The 18,761-nt window shown below is 37.3% G+C and overlaps 2 protein-coding genes across 2 annotated transcripts; one reads left to right on the top strand and one right to left on the bottom strand.

Annotated features, from left to right (window-relative positions):
• The first annotated feature begins 2,004 nt into the window (after positions 1–2,004).
• Positions 2,005–3,205, top strand: LOC104223513 (chlorophyll a-b binding protein 13, chloroplastic-like). The gene is made up of 3 exons (XM_009774967.2): positions 2,005–2,175; positions 2,247–2,408; positions 2,586–3,205. The coding sequence occupies exons 1-3, from the start codon at positions 2,059–2,061 to the stop codon at positions 3,093–3,095; spliced, it is 789 nt and encodes a 262-aa protein (XP_009773269.1). The 5' UTR covers positions 2,005–2,058; the 3' UTR covers positions 3,096–3,205.
• A 377-nt stretch (positions 3,206–3,582) lies between these two features.
• On the bottom strand, positions 3,583–16,787 carry LOC104223515 (myosin-2-like). The gene is given in 25 exon segments (XM_070150705.1): positions 3,583–4,441; positions 5,236–5,439; positions 6,187–6,287; positions 6,358–6,468; positions 6,814–6,898; positions 8,242–8,269; positions 8,964–9,137; positions 9,215–9,420; positions 9,553–9,756; positions 9,944–10,099; positions 10,519–10,596; positions 11,696–11,785; positions 11,879–12,031; positions 12,195–12,313; positions 12,912–13,050; positions 13,166–13,269; positions 14,257–14,341; positions 14,443–14,456; positions 14,592–14,655; positions 14,747–14,915; positions 15,097–15,124; positions 15,243–15,393; positions 15,480–15,623; positions 15,709–15,810; positions 16,073–16,787. Coding segments are annotated over 25 exon segments (3,492 nt in total). The 5' UTR covers positions 16,394–16,787; the 3' UTR covers positions 3,583–3,979.
• Positions 16,788–18,761: the final 1,974 nt, after the last annotated feature.

Raw genomic sequence — 18,761 nt, 5'->3', positions numbered from 1 at the left:
GAGTTGGAGAAAGTTCGAAGAATTATGAAATGTAAATGAAGAAGTTTGATGCGTATAAGTAAAGCAATAGACGGCTAAAATCGTGGCCATAATTACCTCGATAACCGGCAAAAGTGATGTTTAATCGTTGGATGACGCGTGTTCGGGCATTAAATGCGAAGAGACACGCGTCTAATCAACCATCAAAAACTTTTCAAAGGGTGTTAGAGAGTTTCCCGCCAAGAAAGGTATCACTACCAACTTCCCGGTGACACAAAGTTATGACACCAGAAAGAAGGGGGACTATCTATATGGAAAAAAATATGTTCATATCTAATGACCGTATGAGAAAGAGACACGTGAAATCGAAGGCAGAAGATAATCAAACCCGGAGGCAATGATCCCGCTTGTCATCGGAGAGAATGATACTCATAAAGACATTATAAATGCCATCATCTGGTAGCATTCAATGAAGAATATTCTACAGTATTAAGTGCATAATCCGTTACAGAGAACATGGCCCACCGTTACACATTCTTCAATGGCCCTCATAATTGTCATTAAAGGGAGCTTAATCCTAGGACCTTGTTCCTTATGTGTAACTATAAATAGTAAGCTCTATCATCATTGTAAAGACATGAATTTTCTGACAAGCATATACTATACTTTATCAAAAGCTCAAATAACATTTTACTTTCTTGCTTATTTGCACTGTTCTTATTGCTCCCGGTAGTTGTGCGGCCCGAACCAAGATATCTGCCGTTTATCTCAATTTTAAAGCTAAGTCTTATATTTTTGTCTAATTCGTCTGTTATTTTTGGATCAAATTAACTTGTTTATAAATCACGTATAAATTCAATTATACCGTTTTACGGGTAAGCAAATATATAAGCCAAATTTATCGTTAATGTTTAGGTACGTATAATCTTAAAGTTATATATGTTCCAATTCAGTATATTATGTGTCGTTTTAATTTGTTTTATTTTTGTTTCTCTTGGTGTTCTTTTTTAAAGTTTATTGAGGATTCTAGATGAGCTGAAACTATTTAAGAAAATTAGTGCTAGCCGTGCATCGGTTTTGAAATAAACTAAGGTCTGACAGAAACTAATTAAAGTGGAATATGCCAAACTGTCCAAAATTTTCAAAACTAGTATTTTTGTCTGCAAAAATTTTCATTATTTTGTAAGCAGTCAAGTATCGTCGTTCGTAATAATTATGCCAAACTCAATTACAAACCCTTAACTCTTTAGAACAAATTAAGGCTGGCTTACTATTTGTCATAAGCTTTTTTCACCATTTAAAAATTTCTAGCTATTTGCCTTAATGGTAACATGAAGATTGCCAGTTGTCTCAGTTATCTACTCCATATATACATTAGCAATAGGGGCGCGGAGCTAGCCCTTTGGATACGGATTCAGCTTAACCCAGTAATTTTTGTCCAAACTCCGTATTTGTTTAAAAAACTATTGAATTATACATAAATTATTAATTTAGAACTCAGTAATTTAAAAGAATTAGAATATTGAACCCATAAGTTTCAAATAACTATTTTGGAGAACTTCATCAAACGTTGTTCTGTCTGCTAAAAGAAACCTCCATTATGCCAGTAATTTTGGAGTATACATTTGAATTGGAGAGGTTCGAGTTTAAGGTTTCCAAGAGATTTTAAACTAAAACGTTTTAAAATTTGTAGATTATCTCTGCTTGTACGCGAGTAATGATGGATTGTGCAACAGTACATGAGTACGTAGTCTAACTGTCGTATAGTAATTACTCTGTTATTAACAGTTTGCTATAGAAAGATAATAATCTGGATAGGAGGATATGACTTGGAGATACTAAAATCATCTAAACACTTCTCATTGGTTGATGCACAAGCACAACTTCAAAAAAAATCTCACACCACAATTTCCTGTCCGTGCAATCTTAGCCACCCACGTAATATTGTCACTTTCTAAACACAAGAACTAGTATCCTTTGGGATGGACCCTCCATATTTTTAGCAGTTGTATATATACATTGTGCAAGAAACTTAGTCAAATGTGAAGTCCAAGAGAGAAATTAAGAAAGAAAGAGAGAATGGCAGCAACCGGCAGCTCCGCCACTGTTGTTAGAGCAACTCCATTCTTGGGCCAGATCAAATATGCCAACCCTCTTAGAGATGTAGTTCCAATGGGCTCTGCCAAATTCACCATGGTAAATTTTTCGTCTCCTTCTTTATAGAAAATACTTAATTCAGTTGAACTCATTTTGTTCAATGTTGTTAGAGTAATGATTTGTGGTATGGACCTGACCGTGTCAAGTACTTGGGACCCTTTTCTGCTCAAACTCCTTCCTACTTGACTGGAGAATTCCCTGGTGATTACGGATGGGACACAGCCGGTTTATCTGCTGATCCTGAGGCCTTTGCCAAGAACAGAGCTCTTGAGGTACTTTCTTTTTCTTTTACTCAAGTCCGGATAAAAGAGAAAAGTTATCGAACAATTATGTAAAAAAGGATAATTGATCTTCTGAATGTTACATAAGATTTGTATAACTGTGGACACTAATTTAGGATTGAGATGTAGTTGATAGATTGATGATGATTAAAATTGTAACAATTCCAGGTCATCCATGGGCGATGGGCCATGCTTGGGGCACTGGGTTGCATCACCCCAGAAGTTCTTGAGAAATGGGTCAAAGTGGACTTTAAGGAACCAGTATGGTTCAAAGCTGGAGCCCAAATCTTCAGTGAAGGAGGACTGGACTATTTGGGCAACCCAAACCTTGTCCATGCTCAGAGCATTCTAGCAGTGTTGGGCTTCCAAGTAGTTCTAATGGGCCTTGTAGAAGGTTTCAGAATTAATGGGCTTCCTGGAGTTGGTGATGGCAACAATCTCTACCCAGGTGGCCAGTACTTTGACCCACTTGGTCTAGCAGATGACCCAACTACTTTTGCCGAACTCAAGGTAAAGGAGATCAAGAATGGAAGATTGGCCATGTTCTCTATGTTTGGATTCTTCGTTCAAGCTATTGTCACTGGCAAAGGTCCTCTTGAGAACCTTTTGGATCACCTTGACAACCCTGTTGCTAACAATGCATGGGTTTATGCAACTAAGTTTGTTCCTGGATCTTAAATTTTACATTTTGACTTCCTCCACAAGAGGCTTGTACCACTGATTCATTCAGAATGCAAATATTTGGCACTATTTTGCCATGTGATAAATACCACTAGCATTTCATTTAACTGATCTTGTGGTAAGGACTATGCCACAATCCAAGCAAGTTAACACTAGCTGTATTAATCTTCACTAGCCATGTGCATTCAAGCTCATCACATGTCCCAATATTATATAAATTAGAAGGAAAAGCACAACGCAATCTCTATATTTTCTACTAGCATATAAATTTCAGGCAGACTTAAAAAACTCCTAAAAAATACTGAAACTAAAGTAACTCATGTTAACAGGAATTAAACTAAGGGGCGAGTTACACGAATAGCCCATACGTAATAAACTAGGTCAACAATGGCAAAAAGAGTTAAAGGGAGAAACAAGAAGAAGAATGCATATGCTATCTTTCTGTATGGACTTTGAGCTTCTTCAGCTCACAAGAATCAGGATATGAGATGAGAATAACAAACGCTCTCTATCACGTTTGGCCACTCATTCTGGAGTTGTAAACAATCAAGTAATCACATTTCTGCAACTGATCACCATCTTTCAGTAACAACTAATTACAACATATGCTAATGCAAAAGCATGTGGACTGAGAAAACTCTAGTCCTATTCTGGCAAAGCTATCTAGTGTAATTACACAACCTAGCATTGTTTACAACAGGCTATTCACAAACACGCTCTTAACTATCTAGGGGGGATCAGAGGATCCATAACCGAGCGCACACACTATTTCCCAATCTCCACCAACTCTGCTATGTTACCAACCATAAGTTGGGGAAATTAGTTTCACCTATATATTTTAAAATACCCTAGGGAAGAAAACGACTGATTTTAAGCTAAAATCACTTGCTCTTCTTACCCCACCATTTTCTACGATTCTTCCCTGCTTTAGAACAACCAAGCTTGTGTACTTTTGCCTTTGTCTCCTTTAACCGGACCTTGTAATCTTTTTTCCATTCCTCAAACCTGCACTTCAGTCTTCGGTACTCATCTGCAGGATTAGTAGAATGTAACTGCCCTGGTTTCAAGTGAACAATTGCCAAGGCTTCGTCGTCAAAATTCTGCTTCCGCTGCTCAAATTCCAGTGTGAGGTGGCTGACTATGGCTAAACCACCATTAACCTCTCTATTAGCTCCAACACCTAAGCTGTTAGTAAATTTAACTGGGGTGCATCCTGCAGGAGTGTCCATAGATGTTGCGTCATCAGAATCATAATAGCGAGGAGATGGGGAACCTTCAGGCTTTCCAGGTCGACCAGTAGTATCACCAGCACCAAGACTGTTCTTGGCTGCAGCCAGACTAGCCTGCTTTAGCAAAACAATTGATGTATCACCAAATTAGAAATTTCATCATTAAATGTTACAGTTACCTTAGTAAATCCGGAAATAGAATTCACGAGTATAAACTCAATTTCCAATAGAAATATAAAATACCATTAGCCAATTAAAGAAGATTCTGTTTTCATTTACAAACATCAGGCTTCAATTTTGTTTTCAGCCAATGAAAGGGACATGGTGATCAGCCAAGCAATTAAAATATTGCTTCATAACAAAAGATCTGCTGACGTGAATGATGAAAGGGACAAAGTAGACCAACCCCAACCAATGAAAGAAGATCTTTGTTTCCATTTACCATCATCAGGCTTCAATCTTCTTATTAAAAGAAATGGCAAGGATGCAATCTTTACACCCAATATCTCTCCAGACACGGTAAAGAAAAAGGATGTTGCCTATCTCAGGATAAATTAGCATTTCTCAAACTAATTCTCAATTGGCCCACGGATGTGAGAAGAAGCAGTAGCAATATCAGTAGAGCTCCATAGAACAATGGATACCAAGTACTCCCTCCGTCCCAATTTAGGTGACCGTGTTCAAATTTTGAGAGTCAGACGAATTATTCTTTAAATATAATTTTTCATAAGCCTTTTAAATATTTTAATTATTGAGATTTATATTACTTTTTACGTAGTTTCCATACATGCAAATTTTATTTCGAAAAAAAAGTTTGAATCTCGAAAAGTGAAAAATACCACATAAATTGGGATAGAGGGAGTACAAAAACAGATCAACTATCTAGGATCATATTGCAGCTTACTCACCTGCAATGATGCCATTTGCTTTTGCCACATCTCTTCCATTGACCTCATCTTGACCTCATATTCTAGGCATCGGGCCTCGAATAGGTTTAATTGTTCCTTCAGGGCAACATTTTCCATTTCCTTCTCTCCAAGGGTTGCCTCAGCCTTTAAAAGGCGCCTTTCGAGGTCTTCTACAACAGAAGGTAAAATTTCTCGAGGCAACTCCTGGTTGCATAAAAGATTCAAACTTACTACAGCATCAACTAGGTTCTCAAGCAGTCAATAAAAATATTAAAGACTACAGTGTTGCCTCCACGGTTTGCATTTAGGCTAATGTCAGACTTCAAGACTGAGAAGCCATAGTGCAATAAGAATTAAGAAAAAAGGAAAGCATGAAAATGAAGCCATTATCCTGATTGATCAGTCAGTGACTCTTCGCAAGCTGTCTTTTTTTCTTTTTTTGCTTCTACAAGGGGAGTGGGGAAGGACTAATGCATAAACCAAAAAAGGCCTCCCTACCCAGTTCCCACACTGTCTTTTTCTTTCAATCTTAATAATGAAATACCCGGCATTTTCAAGATGCCAAAACATTTCATCTTCCAAAGTAAGAATAAAACAATGAAAAAAGACCCCCCCCCCCCCCAAAAAAAAAAAAAAAGAGACACCCTGAAATCAGAAATGCAATTGCATACCCAAAATTGGATTCAATATCCCAACAAAATGAAGGGAAAAAAAAAAAAGGAATACCTAAAGTTGGCTTCATCAAACAGGCCACCAAATTCTTAAAGATATTAGTCCCAAAGCAGATTTTACAATTCTGAACGAAGAAAGAAGAAAAGTTCAATAAAAAATTATGGAAAAGCTTTTATAGAAAACCAATTATTCTGTTATATGTTCTATTAAGAGAACAAAAACTGAGGCAAAGTGACCTAGTAATAGTAAGGATATCTTTGAATCTTTATGATAGAGTACCTTGGCTTCCATTTTTCTGCCTGTTTTTGGGATGTCTACATTTAACGTTTTTGCACTCTGCAGTTTATTAAGATCCTTTCGAGCCAACCATCCACGAATAGCTGCAATTAAAAAGACGTGTAAATCTATTTGATTTCATAATTGCAGAGATGCCAATACAAATAACTTTACCTGATTGTATCTGCACAACAGCCACCAGCTGCTCATCACTTTTGTGAGCCACCTTCGCCTTAGACCCCACCGAAGTATTATACCGGTTTCTTGCTATTTCACCACGAATAACTACAAGAACGAATTTTGAGTCAGAATATCAGGTAAAATTCAGCATTGAAAATCTTAAAATTTTACTATATTGATACATCAGCTCAGAATTGAACTGGTTTATATCACTAGTTACTTTTGGAACTTTCAGCATTGCTTCATATAGCAGGAAATTTTATATTTATTCTTTTTCTAAAATCATCAGAATGGCAGACCTGGTGCTCAACACTTTGAAGATATCTAATGTAGTCCTCAAATGGACAAATACTCATCAAAAACTGATAGACACAACATTGTTCATGAATATCATCTTCTATTGTATTCAAAAGAAAAAGGGAAAAAGAGCTGCAGAGGGATCTGCTTTACATGATTGAAGTGTGATTACTCCTCCTTTCAGCTCATGGAAGTAACAACGAGCACGATGACCACGAAAGCAGATCAGGATATTATACTTGGGGAATCGAGGAATGCCGACAGTCACCATGAAGTAAGTAATTGTAGGGACATTGAGATCGATGAAGTCATGGAGGCAATGCGTAAGATGAGAAGGGGCAGAGCTACCGGGCCAGACGAAATTCCGGTTGAACTGTGGAGGTGTGTGGGTAGAGCAGGCTTGGAATGGCTTACTGCATTGTTTAGTGTTATATTCAAGACTAATAGAATGCCTGAAGAGTGGAGGTGGAGTACAATGGTCCCGTTGTATAAGAACAAAGGTGATGTCCAGAGCTGTAACAACTATAGGGGCATCAAATTACTAAGTCATACCATGAAAGTTTGGGAGAGAGTGGTAGAAATGAGAGTGCGAAGGACGGTGTCTATTTCAGACAACCAGTTCGGGTTCATGCCGGGACGATCTACCACAGAAGCTATCCACCTTATTAGGAGGATGGTGGAACAGTACAGAGATAAGAAGAAGGATCTCCACATGGTGTTTATTGATCTGGAGAAAGCGTACGATAAGGTTCCTAGGAAGGTCTTATGGAGCTGCTTAGAGGATAAAGGGGTCCCGAGTAACTATATTAGGGTGATTAAAGACATGTATGATGGAGCTAAGACTCGGGTTAGGACAGTAGGAGGCGACTCTGAACACTTTCCAGTTATTACGGGGTTGCACCAAGGGTCTGCGCTCAGCCCATTCCTATTTGCCCTGGTGATGGATGCACTGACTCATCATATTCAAGGGGAGGTTCCATGGTGCATGCTATTTGCTGATGACATTATTCTAATTGACGAGACAAGAGGCGGCGTCAACGAGAGGCTAGAGATTTGGAGACATGCTCTTGAGTCTAAAGGTTTCAAGTTGAGTAGGACGAAGACGGAATACCTCGAGTGCAAATTTGGAGTTGAGCCGACGGAAGCGGGAGTTGAAGTGAGGCTTGACTCTCAAGTCATTCCCAAGAGAGGTAGTTTCAAGTACCTTGGATCGGTTATTCAGGGGATCGGGGAGATTGACGAGGATGTCACACACCGTATAGGGGTGGGGTGGATGAAGTGGAGGTTAGCGTCGGGAGTCTTGTGTGACAAGAAAGTGCCACCGTTACTAAAAGGTAAGTTTTATAGAGCAGTGGTTAGGCCTGCCATGTTGTATGGAACTGAATGTTGGCCGGTAAAGAACTCACACATCCAGAAGATGAAAGTAGCAGAGATGAGGATGTTGAGGTGGATGTGCGGGCATACAAGGATGGATAAGATTAGGAATGAAGATATTCGAGAGAAGGTGGGTGTGGCCCCCATGGAGGACAAGATGCGGGAAGTAAGACTCAGATGGTTCGGGCACATTCAGAGGAGGAACACTGATGCACCGGTGAGGAGGTGTGAGCGACTGGCTGTAGTGGGCACGCGGAGAGGTAGAGGAAGACCTAAGAAGTATTGGGGAGAGGTGATCAGACAGGACATGACGCGACTTAGGATTACTGAGGACATGGCCCTTGATAGGGAATTATGGAGGTCGAGCATTAAGGTTGTAGGTTAGGGGAGAGTGTGAATATTTCTACAGCACAATAGAGTGAGACTATCCAGTTAGGAGTTAGACTAGAAATGTCATTGGTCGTCTATTGATGCTGGGCTTTACCTTCTACCTTCTAGTTGTACTATACCAGCCATCTATTTCGTATTTCGTATTTTGTATTTCGTATTTCGTATTCTGTATTTCATATTTCATATCTCTTATATATTGTTGTTATTTTTATTACGCATTTTTATGGTACTAATATATCATCTCCTATTGCTTTTTTGAGCCGAGGGTCTCCTGGAAACAGCCTCTCTACCCTTCGGGGTAGGGGTAAGGTCTGCGTACATATTACCCTCCCCAGACCCCACTTGTGGGATTATACTGGGTCGTTGTTGTTGTTGTTGTTGGTGGTGTCCTGGCCAGCTTGTGCCCATATCAACGCACCACACTTTTATTTGTCATAATTTGCTTCAACTATATTGTAGTAAAAATTAGAAAAGATGTAAACTTTCTGCTGTGTCTTTTTGATGATTAGGGCAATGACATTATTGTTTGAAAAGTAAACCTATCTTCATGTCTGAAAACGAGGAACTATGAGCTCACCTGTCCTGCTCGGAAATATAACTTTGTATATCCAACTTGGTACAGTTCCGGAAGAATATCAAATTGCTGAAGAATGGAAACTGACATACTTAGAGGATCTTGACATGCATTATCCTTCACCAGAAGGAAGCCGTACCTAAAATACCGCATTCATATAAGTCAAAAACAACCAAAAGGGCAAGTCGGCGACAAATTAAGGATCAAGTATGTCACCTGCTTGTGAATTCTTGATGTGTTAACCTAGTAGGATAGCCAGATCTTGATATTCTAACCACCTCAAGAACACCACAGGATCTGAGCTGTTGTACGATAAGATCTTTGTCACACATGCCAGGAACCTGCTTATTATTTGGTTTTATGCAACATATGAAGTGCGGTGTTGTATTTTCCAACTGCTGCATCAGTTTGAACAAATGATCCTGCCAGAAGTTTTTGATAAAGGGAAACCTTGAGCAACTATTGGGGTACCCTAAGATACAAACTTTTATTTTCTAAAGTGCTCAGTTTGTTAGCATGATCAAGTTCTATAAAGAAGTTGAGAAAATAACCACCTTAAACTTAGTTGCAACACTTTGCTTCTGAAAATCTGGCACCCCTGTATAGGTTGATGGACTCGAGAATTCTGTATCTTCATTAGCAGAAACAGAGGCAAACAGCTGAGGTAGCTGGCCGTTACTTGATGAGAGTAGCTGAATAATGTCAGAATGCAGTGCATCTCTGTTCTTTTCTAAGAAGCCAGTTGCATCATAAGTAACCTGGAAAAAACAAATATAAATAATTACTTTGTCCAGAGTTAGACAACTACAATGAGTAATTAACTCGGAGATTCCATAGAGTTAGACAAACTGAGTAATTGAGTACTAGATGACAAGAAAATACTACTTAATATCCGTAGAACTATAGCACATGACAAGAAAAGATGCATTTATAAGAGAAACTGACCTCTCCAGCATAATGGCGAATATGAAATTCACCTCTTTCACCTTTAAAGCAAGGGTCAGATTTGATCTGCTGCTGAAGTTTACTCGCGAAGGTCAAATCAGTGGCTTTTAGGGAATTTGATTCTTCGTTCAACAAAGATATAAGCCCAATGGGTTTCTGCAAAATGAAAAATGACAGTTCATCGATCAACTGGTATGTCCATTCAAATACATGTGGTAAATTGCGTAGCCAAAATACAGAGATCTTCTTTATGATTGACTTGATATATTGCATTTTCACTACTTAACCCATAAGAAGGATTAGAACGATAAGAAAATTGTGGTGGCAGCTATATCAAATAGAACTTGTGACAATACGAACAGATGCATTTTTATCCTTTGCATCCAACTCAACAATTAAACATGGAAAGAGTAAGACTAAACGGAAAAAGATGTAAAAGGCCAAAAAGGAAAAAGAGCAACAGTGTGATTGCGTAATTAAGAATGAAAGTATAATCCAGGACAGAAGAAAGCTAGCAGATTATATAAACTCCTGACGCCAAGTAAATAGGAAAAAGAACCAAAAGGCAGAAATACCTTTTCGAAAAGATCCAGGCACTCTTGGTTGTCTTCAAAATCAACTTTTGTCCAATCAATTCCGTCCAATTCATATTCCTGAAATGAAAAACATCAGTTCTTGCATCGACATCTAAAAATGATGCTGTAAGGAATATCTTCAGGAGAGTAATAAAGCCCGAAAATACAACAGGAAAACTACAGACAGGAAAAATCTGAGTCTAACAATCTTGTGTTTTTCTGCGTAACATACAAATTTCTGCAGCAGCCACTGATCTTAAATGCCCTAATAGTTTCTGTTGAAGGTAAATTACTCTAGAGTTGATAAGGAAGAGGGTACTAGCAGTACAAACAAAATCATCAATACAATTGAAATGAGAAAAAAGTGAATAGAGAGGAAGAGAGAGCGTATTGTTTTATTCAACAGTCCAAATCCGCGATCGTACAATGTTTCCTTTGAATATGTAAAGTACAAGGCTAATTCTTAGAAAGCTTATGAGTGAAAATGGAAATGGCATTAAGTATGGAAAGTAAGCTGAGAGCTGGAAGTAGTAAGCTTGAAGTTTGATTGCCTTGATGACAGGTGATAAAGAATGGATTAGATGCCTTCGCTTGTTCATTAGTCCGACTTATATAGGACATGAGTCTCTTAGGGTCCAAGTGTAGGCGGAGTCTCCATTGAAGAGACATGAATGAGGTCATGGACCATTATGGTGCAAATCTCATCCAGATTGTCGGGTTGATTGAGGAGTTTGTTGGACTCTCAACCTTATCCCTTGAGACTCGGGCAGAGGAATTGGCGTGGGAGCGTCGTGGCTTAACAAATTGAAGTCATGGCCAGTAAATATAGGGTGCTCGTATCATTATTCCGGCTCGTACAGGACGGTTTAAGAATGGATATTTGATCCCGGAACTGGTCGTATTGAGTCAGTAGTGCGAGTCGGTCACAGGCTTTGAGCCTTGGAGAGGGATGGTTTGTTCGGGGCTTAGCTAGTTTAGCACGCGTAAGGCACGTGCTATTTTTGACAACTACAATTTCTCAGCCCCAGTTCTCATAAAAAGTTTCATTCATTATAGTCAGCTTATGCAAAACCGGTAAAGAGACTTGTTCCGTTTTACCTCCTTTCAGTTAAAGAAGTTAGTAGAGGAAAGGGATGAAGCAATAAGAATGAACTGGGGAGGATCATGATATGCTTACCTCTTGTTCAAGTTTCAAAAGATGTCGGTTGACATGTTGCCGGAGCCTCTCATTTGCATAGTTTATGCAAAATTGTTCAAAACTGTTTCTCTGAAAAGTGGGAATGGGACTGTCAAGTTGGATACAAGAAATCTTCCTATGCAGTATAATAGTTCTTTTTAAAAAAGACACAAATAAATTTACCTTAAATGATTCAAAACCATAAATATCCAGAATATTTATGGATCTACCCTTCTGTTCTTTACCCATTGCAAGCTTTCTGTTCATTTGATCAACTATCCAGTCAAACAAGTTTGCATAAATGAACTTCGCCAATGTATCTCTTCTATCAGTTGCCTGATCAGATTCAACATGAGTCACGTTCTCAAGAGAAGAAATAGGATTGCTAAATTCATATATAAGAATAATTAATGAAAATAGCACATCTTCTGGTAAATATCAGAATGAAATGTGAAAAAAGAAAATCAGCAAGAGATGGAATATAAGCACTTCGATTAACCTGCTCCATAGTTAAACTCTTGGCAACCTTATCCTTGCCGACTTGTATTTGGCGTGTTGATAAAGCTAGCATGAGGTCATTTACTCTGCATCCAATCAAGCTAGCAGCATTTGTAACAGCTGCAATATAAAAGATGGTGAGAAACCAAACAGATAAACGGCCTCCATGGAAGCACAGAATATAAATGAATACTAAAAAGTGAAGACCTTGCAAACAAAGTGAAGCAAGAAACTTCACAATTATTGTAACAAAGTAAGACCATACAAGAGGTGCAGGAAAGAATTATCATAAGAAGCATAAGAAATTCGCATGAATCACAACAACAGAGGCTCTATAACAATGTAAACCGCTCATGGCCCAAAAAGTGGACAAGCCTAAGAGAGACCCTCAAAATTGCAGAGAAATGGAGTTAACAAGAGTACTTCTGGAGTTAACATAACTACTCCAGAGAAAAGCAGCCAACTGACAATGAGAAATATGATAGACTGCCCTTTACTCGAAATGGAAGAAAGTGTTTAAGCTGAAACCGATTATATGGATGCTGAGCAAAAGCTAAGTCAAGAGATTCACAGTTGGAAAGCTAATTTACAATTGACCAAGAGTACAATTACTTATATATGTATAAGATTATGAAAATTATATCTGTATTTATTTCAGCTTGAACAAAAGTAGAAGAGGATCAACATTAGCTAATGCTACATTGATAAGATAGCCCACCTTCATTTTGCACAACTTCAACATGGCTTGCATTGTCAATTACTTCGAATGTTATATTTCCCAGCCATAAAACTGAAGCAATCATCTGAAAAACATGCTCCTGATCCCTTTCAGAAATCCTAAAAGTATTTAGGGCTTCCTGGTGAAAGTAAGAGAAACAAAGGAAATAATTACAAAAAAAATCCAGCACGGCATTGAACTGAAAGAACAGAAATCAAACATAAGTTGACCATGTCTTATCCCTTAAGGCTCACCATAAGCTTACGAAATTCCTCAGCATCATCAATATCATGGATCACCAAGCAGTCACTCTGGTTGAGATATTTGTATTCAGATGCACCTTTCAACTTAAGTTTATCTGAGAATGAATCACATAGAAGTTCTCAAGAAGAAATCTTTCTGCAGCTTTTATAACTAATTTATCAACAAAAAATAGAATCTTTAACTAACACCCCTGCCCTCCTAAAGAAGAGAAATAGAAACAAAGAATTATCTAAAGTTGTACAGAGACCGTTGTGACTTCTAGGTCCTACAAAACCAAAACAGAAAATTTATAGAGCACCAGAAATAAAAGAGTCATTTCAATCTCTCTTTTTTTAATCAAGAAAAAGTCTGTTCAATCTCTTAAATGTTGTCTTTTCTAGTAAAACAAAAAATTATATACACATAATATTGAAAGAACTTCCATTAAACAGAGTTTTTAACTCCAATAAAATTTCTCACTTTTTAGATGATTCATAAGCTGTATGCCTAACTTCTAGATTTTTCTGCTCCAGAGTTCCACTTCCACTTTTTTTAATAACACTGGTGTCCGGTCTAACTGGTGACACAGCGCTCATATTTCACAGGTTGCGTGCATCCTCCGACCAGAACATACGTTTTTGGGCGACTCTACCCACCATAACACTGGTGTCCGGTTTACCCACCTAGTTTTGTCGCCTCTGCTGGGATTCAATCGCTGGTCCTCATGATTTTCTTTTCAGACCACCTTATGATGCAGTCCCACTTCCATGTTTAAGAAGATCTTGTTGAATTACTAAGTTTTGTGTCTATTAATTTACTCTTATATCCTATTACATTGATTGTTTACAACTTCAAAATCACAGCCCCTGCTTCATCTTTAAGATCGCTGAAATTTCAGTTCAGGAAAAGATATGCGGAAAACATCTCAGGAGTTGTAACCACACAGCATCAAAAACAGAAATTGTTTTGGCAATGAAGTTACATCGCTGACTAATTGCACAATCACAACCAATGGAAACGGCAATGTTTAAAGCCATGTGAAGCCCTACGAGTGAAATAAGCAATAACAACAGCACAATGAGGTCCAGTATCAATTACAGACCTCTCAAAGTAGGTGGAGCCCCAGCACATAGTTGGTAAAAGATATGGTAGGACCTCTCTCCATTGACCAGTTGAACTACTCTCGACTGCCCAAAGAAGACATTATGTTTCAAAAGAATTAGATTGCAATTGTACTGATATAAATGCAACATGAAGATCCAGGGTAGAGAGGAGAAGAAAATCCCACCTTTTCAAGAAGTACTACTCATTGTTTTAGCATTAGCACATTGGACATGCACAAAGAATTATAAAAGTCAGTAACAATGCCAAAACAGTTAGGAAACGACAATTACAATAAATTGCAATATCTGAATCAAATTTTGTAGACACACTTACAGGTTTGTATTTTAGCACTGCATATCCTTCCTGTTGCACTAAAATGAATTTCAATCAACTTTCCCTGCATCCATCAGGGACAACTGTCAGAACAAGTGCAACAAATGGGGAAATAAAGGAAAGTAACGAAAAAAGAGTAAGGCATAGAGACTGACAAATCGACTAGAGTTGTTGTTCTTGGAAGTTTTGGCATTCCCAAAGGCCTCCAGTATGTAGCTTGTTTGCAGCACCTCCCTCTCTATTGCATTACGGCCTCCGCCAATCATAGCCAAGTATTCCATTGCAATCTTTGCTGTTTCCGTCTTCCCAGATCCACTTTCCCCACTGTATGATATGAAGAGAAATTAGTTCCTCCCAATCACTAAAATCACCTTGATTTGATAATTACTATCTAAGACATCAATCACTTTAACAGCCTCACTACTCCTTCGGGGTAGGGGTAAGGTAGAAATACACACTAAGTATCTCGCAGCACTAAAGATACCAAAGAGACATTTTCACCAACCTTATGATAATAGATTGACTTATTTCATCTGCACGATTCAAAAGGTAAAAGCAAAGAAATTAGGATCAGCTTGCATCTAAGGTTTTAAAACAGCTAACGATGAACTATTTTGGTATAATAACAATGAATATGGTTCCGTGGAAAACCTTCCATCATTCGATCGTATGCAGTGTCAGCAATAGAATAAACATGAGGATCATTCAAGAACTTCTGTCTGTAAGCTGTAACAAATTCGTCCCCATACAATTGGATATCTTTGAAGGGATTGATTGCTATTAAAACAGGCCCTGCCGTACTCTGCAGGCATAGCGGGACAGAAAGATTAAAAGTGGAGAGACATGAAATTACAAAACGAGGCATATAGGCAGTTTAGTATTACGCACATATATTGTGTCCCGTGCATATCTGTGTTGAAGGTTGTGAAGAACTGATGGCTCATTCAAATAACTAAGTTGCATTAGATCATCCACACCCTCAAGAACGTCAGGATTAGCAGGTAAAAGCTCTCCTACAGGCACTGTCACAACCTATAGTACGACAATGTGTAAGTACCATGCAGCTAGTAACTTTAAATATTCATCATTTAGGAATAGCAGGTATACGTGAACTCACACTGCGATCAGATAGTAATACTGTAGCTTTATCTCCTGAAGATGATTGAACCTGTCCTGATACCCATTGTCCATTCCTCAGGCAACACCAGATGCGGAGCTTCTGAAACACAAATATAGCTCTTAGCTACATAGAAATACTATCTTTAGAACAACCCTCAAAATCTTCCAACAGTAAACAAACCAAACACAATTAAGAAAACAGGTGGAGCTCCAAAACTACGCACTAATCCATCATTGAATTAAGGCAACTATAAGAATAACTACCAGAACTACGGATCAATCTGAAACAAGAGTTATATGAATAAAGACAGTAAATTTACAGAAATGAAGACAATGCATTTCTGACAGTAACTATATTTTACCTTGTTAATAAAATAATTGATGTTAGGTTCCATTCCTTTAACCTTCTTATAAGCCCCAAAATTAGCATTCCTTTGCAACCCTTTAGACTCTTGTAATTTCTTGCTACTATTCTTCTCCAATTCAACATCCCCTTTAATTCCCAAGCTATTGGGCAACATTCGCTTCGGTGAGGGAGGCCTAGTCTTGGATTTAAGCTTGGGCCGAGCCGGTAATGCCGGTGGCAAGTCTTTGGGTTTCTCATTTTCGTCCCTTTTCCGGAGAGTCTCCAGCATTTCCTCTAACGAACTACGCGCCATAGAATTTGGCGAAACGGACAACATCCTTTTTTTTCCCTCAGAAGTAAGAATTATATGTACAAAAAATTTCTCATTCCAATAAGGGGAAAATAAAAGGGAACTTCTTTTTAGGCTAAATCAAGAACATGGGGTTGGCTCATTATGTCGAGTAAACAAACTTTTTGAGGAAGACAGAGAATAATAAGAGAAGCAAAATTGCCTAAAGACAGAAATAGATATTATCTAATGAGGAAAGAAGCTTTTTTTTTCTGGTTTATCAAAAAGAAAAAGGATGTTCACTTTTGTGTGCCGTGTGTTGGTTGGTTTTATATTTAGAAAAACAAAAACTGCCGTTCAGACAGAACCAAAATAGAAAATAATGGATATGAAATTTTGAAAATTTATCAGTTTTGGTCGAGTATGTAGTAATAGGATTGAAAGAACCGTTGGGTTTTGATGAAGGAAATTTAAATAAATTTGAATTTAGTGATATAGTATCCTACTACTAGTAATGTACTTTGCTAAAATAGCGTAGACCTGAAATTTTGCATTGGCAGACAGAGACACCTGAAAGGAAGCGGATAAAATGTGGCATTTGGTGGAATCTAAATTTGGTCCTATAACTCTTCTCTAATTACAGTAGTAGGCTTCAATTTTTTAATTCTTCCGTTTTACTTCCTGCTTAAAGCATTTTTTGTTCTTTCTCTTGTGAATTTTTGTTTTACAAACAATATTATTCTACATGTTAAGAAAAAATTTAAATCCATGTACCGTTATATACTAATTTATTTATTATGTATTATTTTTTTTGTTTCTACCATGTACGTAAATATAGGATATATTCAGGTCAAATTACTAGCGTTTGGCCAATGATTCCCAAATTTGTTTTGGAAAATCTGAGTTGGGTGAAGTTTGGTTTGAAGATGAAAATGTGTTTGGACATAAGTTTTCAAAACATATTTTACTTTTTTTTTTAAAAAAAAATATGAACATGACTTATACCCACAAGTTCTAAAAACTATCACAAATACCCAATAGAACCTTTATCAATAACATTCATTATGGGTGTGTTTGGTATAACGGAAAATATTTTCCGTGGAAAATATTTTCTTGGAAAAACAAGTAGTAATCTTATTTATTTTCCGGTGTTTGGTACGCAAATTAAGGAAAATGACTTCTCTAGAGTATTCATAAATAATTTAGATATAATAAACATGAAGCCATAAACTTTCAAACCAACAACCTACCGGACCCACAAATTTCATAAACTTTCGAACCGCTAAATTTTCAAAACCGCAAAATTTCAAACCCGTAAACTTTATAATTTTTAAACCCGTAAACTTCCAAACACATAAACCTCCGAACACATTATTTAAGAGCTTGTAAAATTTTGAGCCTTTAAACCGATAAATAATAAAATTAAAACTGAAAAATATATTTAAAATTTTTTTTCGGGGGAGGGGCAGGGTGGGGCGGGGCTGGGGGCAGTAAAACGAAAAAAAAAGAAATTTAAATTACAAAAAGAAAAGTAAAAATATTTTTTTGTGTGGGGGGTGGGGATGGAGGGGTAGTTGGGTGGGTGGTAACGGAAAAACTGAACTTTGAAAAAAAAAACCTTTTTTTGGAAAGGGGGTGGGTGGGTTGGTGAGGGTGGGGAAGGTTGAGAAGGAGCTTTAGAAAATGTTTTCCCTTCTCTTGATAAGGAAAACATTTTCCTCCAATTGGAAGAAAATGAATTCATAAGGAAAATGTTTTCCAAAATATTTAAGTCAACAAAACATGGGAAAATTGGAAACATTTTCCTTCATAACAAACACACCCTATATTATCGCAAACTAATAGTCCTGAACATAAATAAATTTGGTACAAAATTATCACTTTTATAATGAACTATACAATACACTATTTGATGACTGAGAAGACGAAGCAGCATGGTTATAAAATAATAAATGGTGGGCTCTTTTGTAAAATATAAAAGTTTGGGCAATTTTTTGAAAAAAAATAATAGTAATATTTTGAGCCAAAACCAGATTTTGAGCTAGTTTTGGGATTTGAGTTTTAAAATTTGCTAAAATATAAATAAATTTATGAACAAATATACATTTGCCAGAAAAAAGAAATCCAAATAAATTTTGGCAAAATCTATGGTTAAACGTGTTCTAGATATTGGCATGCTCCATAATTTATCTTATAGTGGGGTTACTCAAATTTGTAAAGCTGAAAAGGGCATTTCCGCTTTTGTGGTTAGTTGCTTTTAGTTTTGATGTTTTTGTAGCTTATTGAGTTGTCTTATGTAGTGTAGTGTCACTTCAGACTCTTTTTTTTTCCTTTTCGGTAAGGTAGGAAATACTTAGTATCTTGTATAAGTATGATGTAAATGAAAGTTCTAATAATAATTTGAGGCAAATATTCC

The sequence above is a fragment of the Nicotiana sylvestris genome, chromosome 7, assembly GCF_000393655.2.
Source record: "Nicotiana sylvestris chromosome 7, ASM39365v2, whole genome shotgun sequence".
NCBI lineage: Eukaryota > Viridiplantae > Streptophyta > Magnoliopsida > Solanales > Solanaceae > Nicotiana > Nicotiana sylvestris.
This window is presented reverse-complemented; position numbering and strand designations above follow the sequence as displayed.

What these genes read in the sequence shown, in the direction of transcription:
- LOC104223513 (XM_009774967.2), top strand. Translation starts at nt 2,059, where the DNA reads ATGGCAGCAACCGGCAGCTCCGCCACTGTTGTTAGAGCAACTCCATTC. An exon ending in GCTCTGCCAAATTCACCATG is followed by an intron (nt 2,176 to 2,246) that starts GTAAATTTTTCG and finishes CAATGTTGTTAG; the next exon opens with AGTAATGATTTGTGGTATGG. An exon ending in CCAAGAACAGAGCTCTTGAG is followed by an intron (nt 2,409 to 2,585) that starts GTACTTTCTTTT and finishes TAACAATTCCAG; the next exon opens with GTCATCCATGGGCGATGGGC.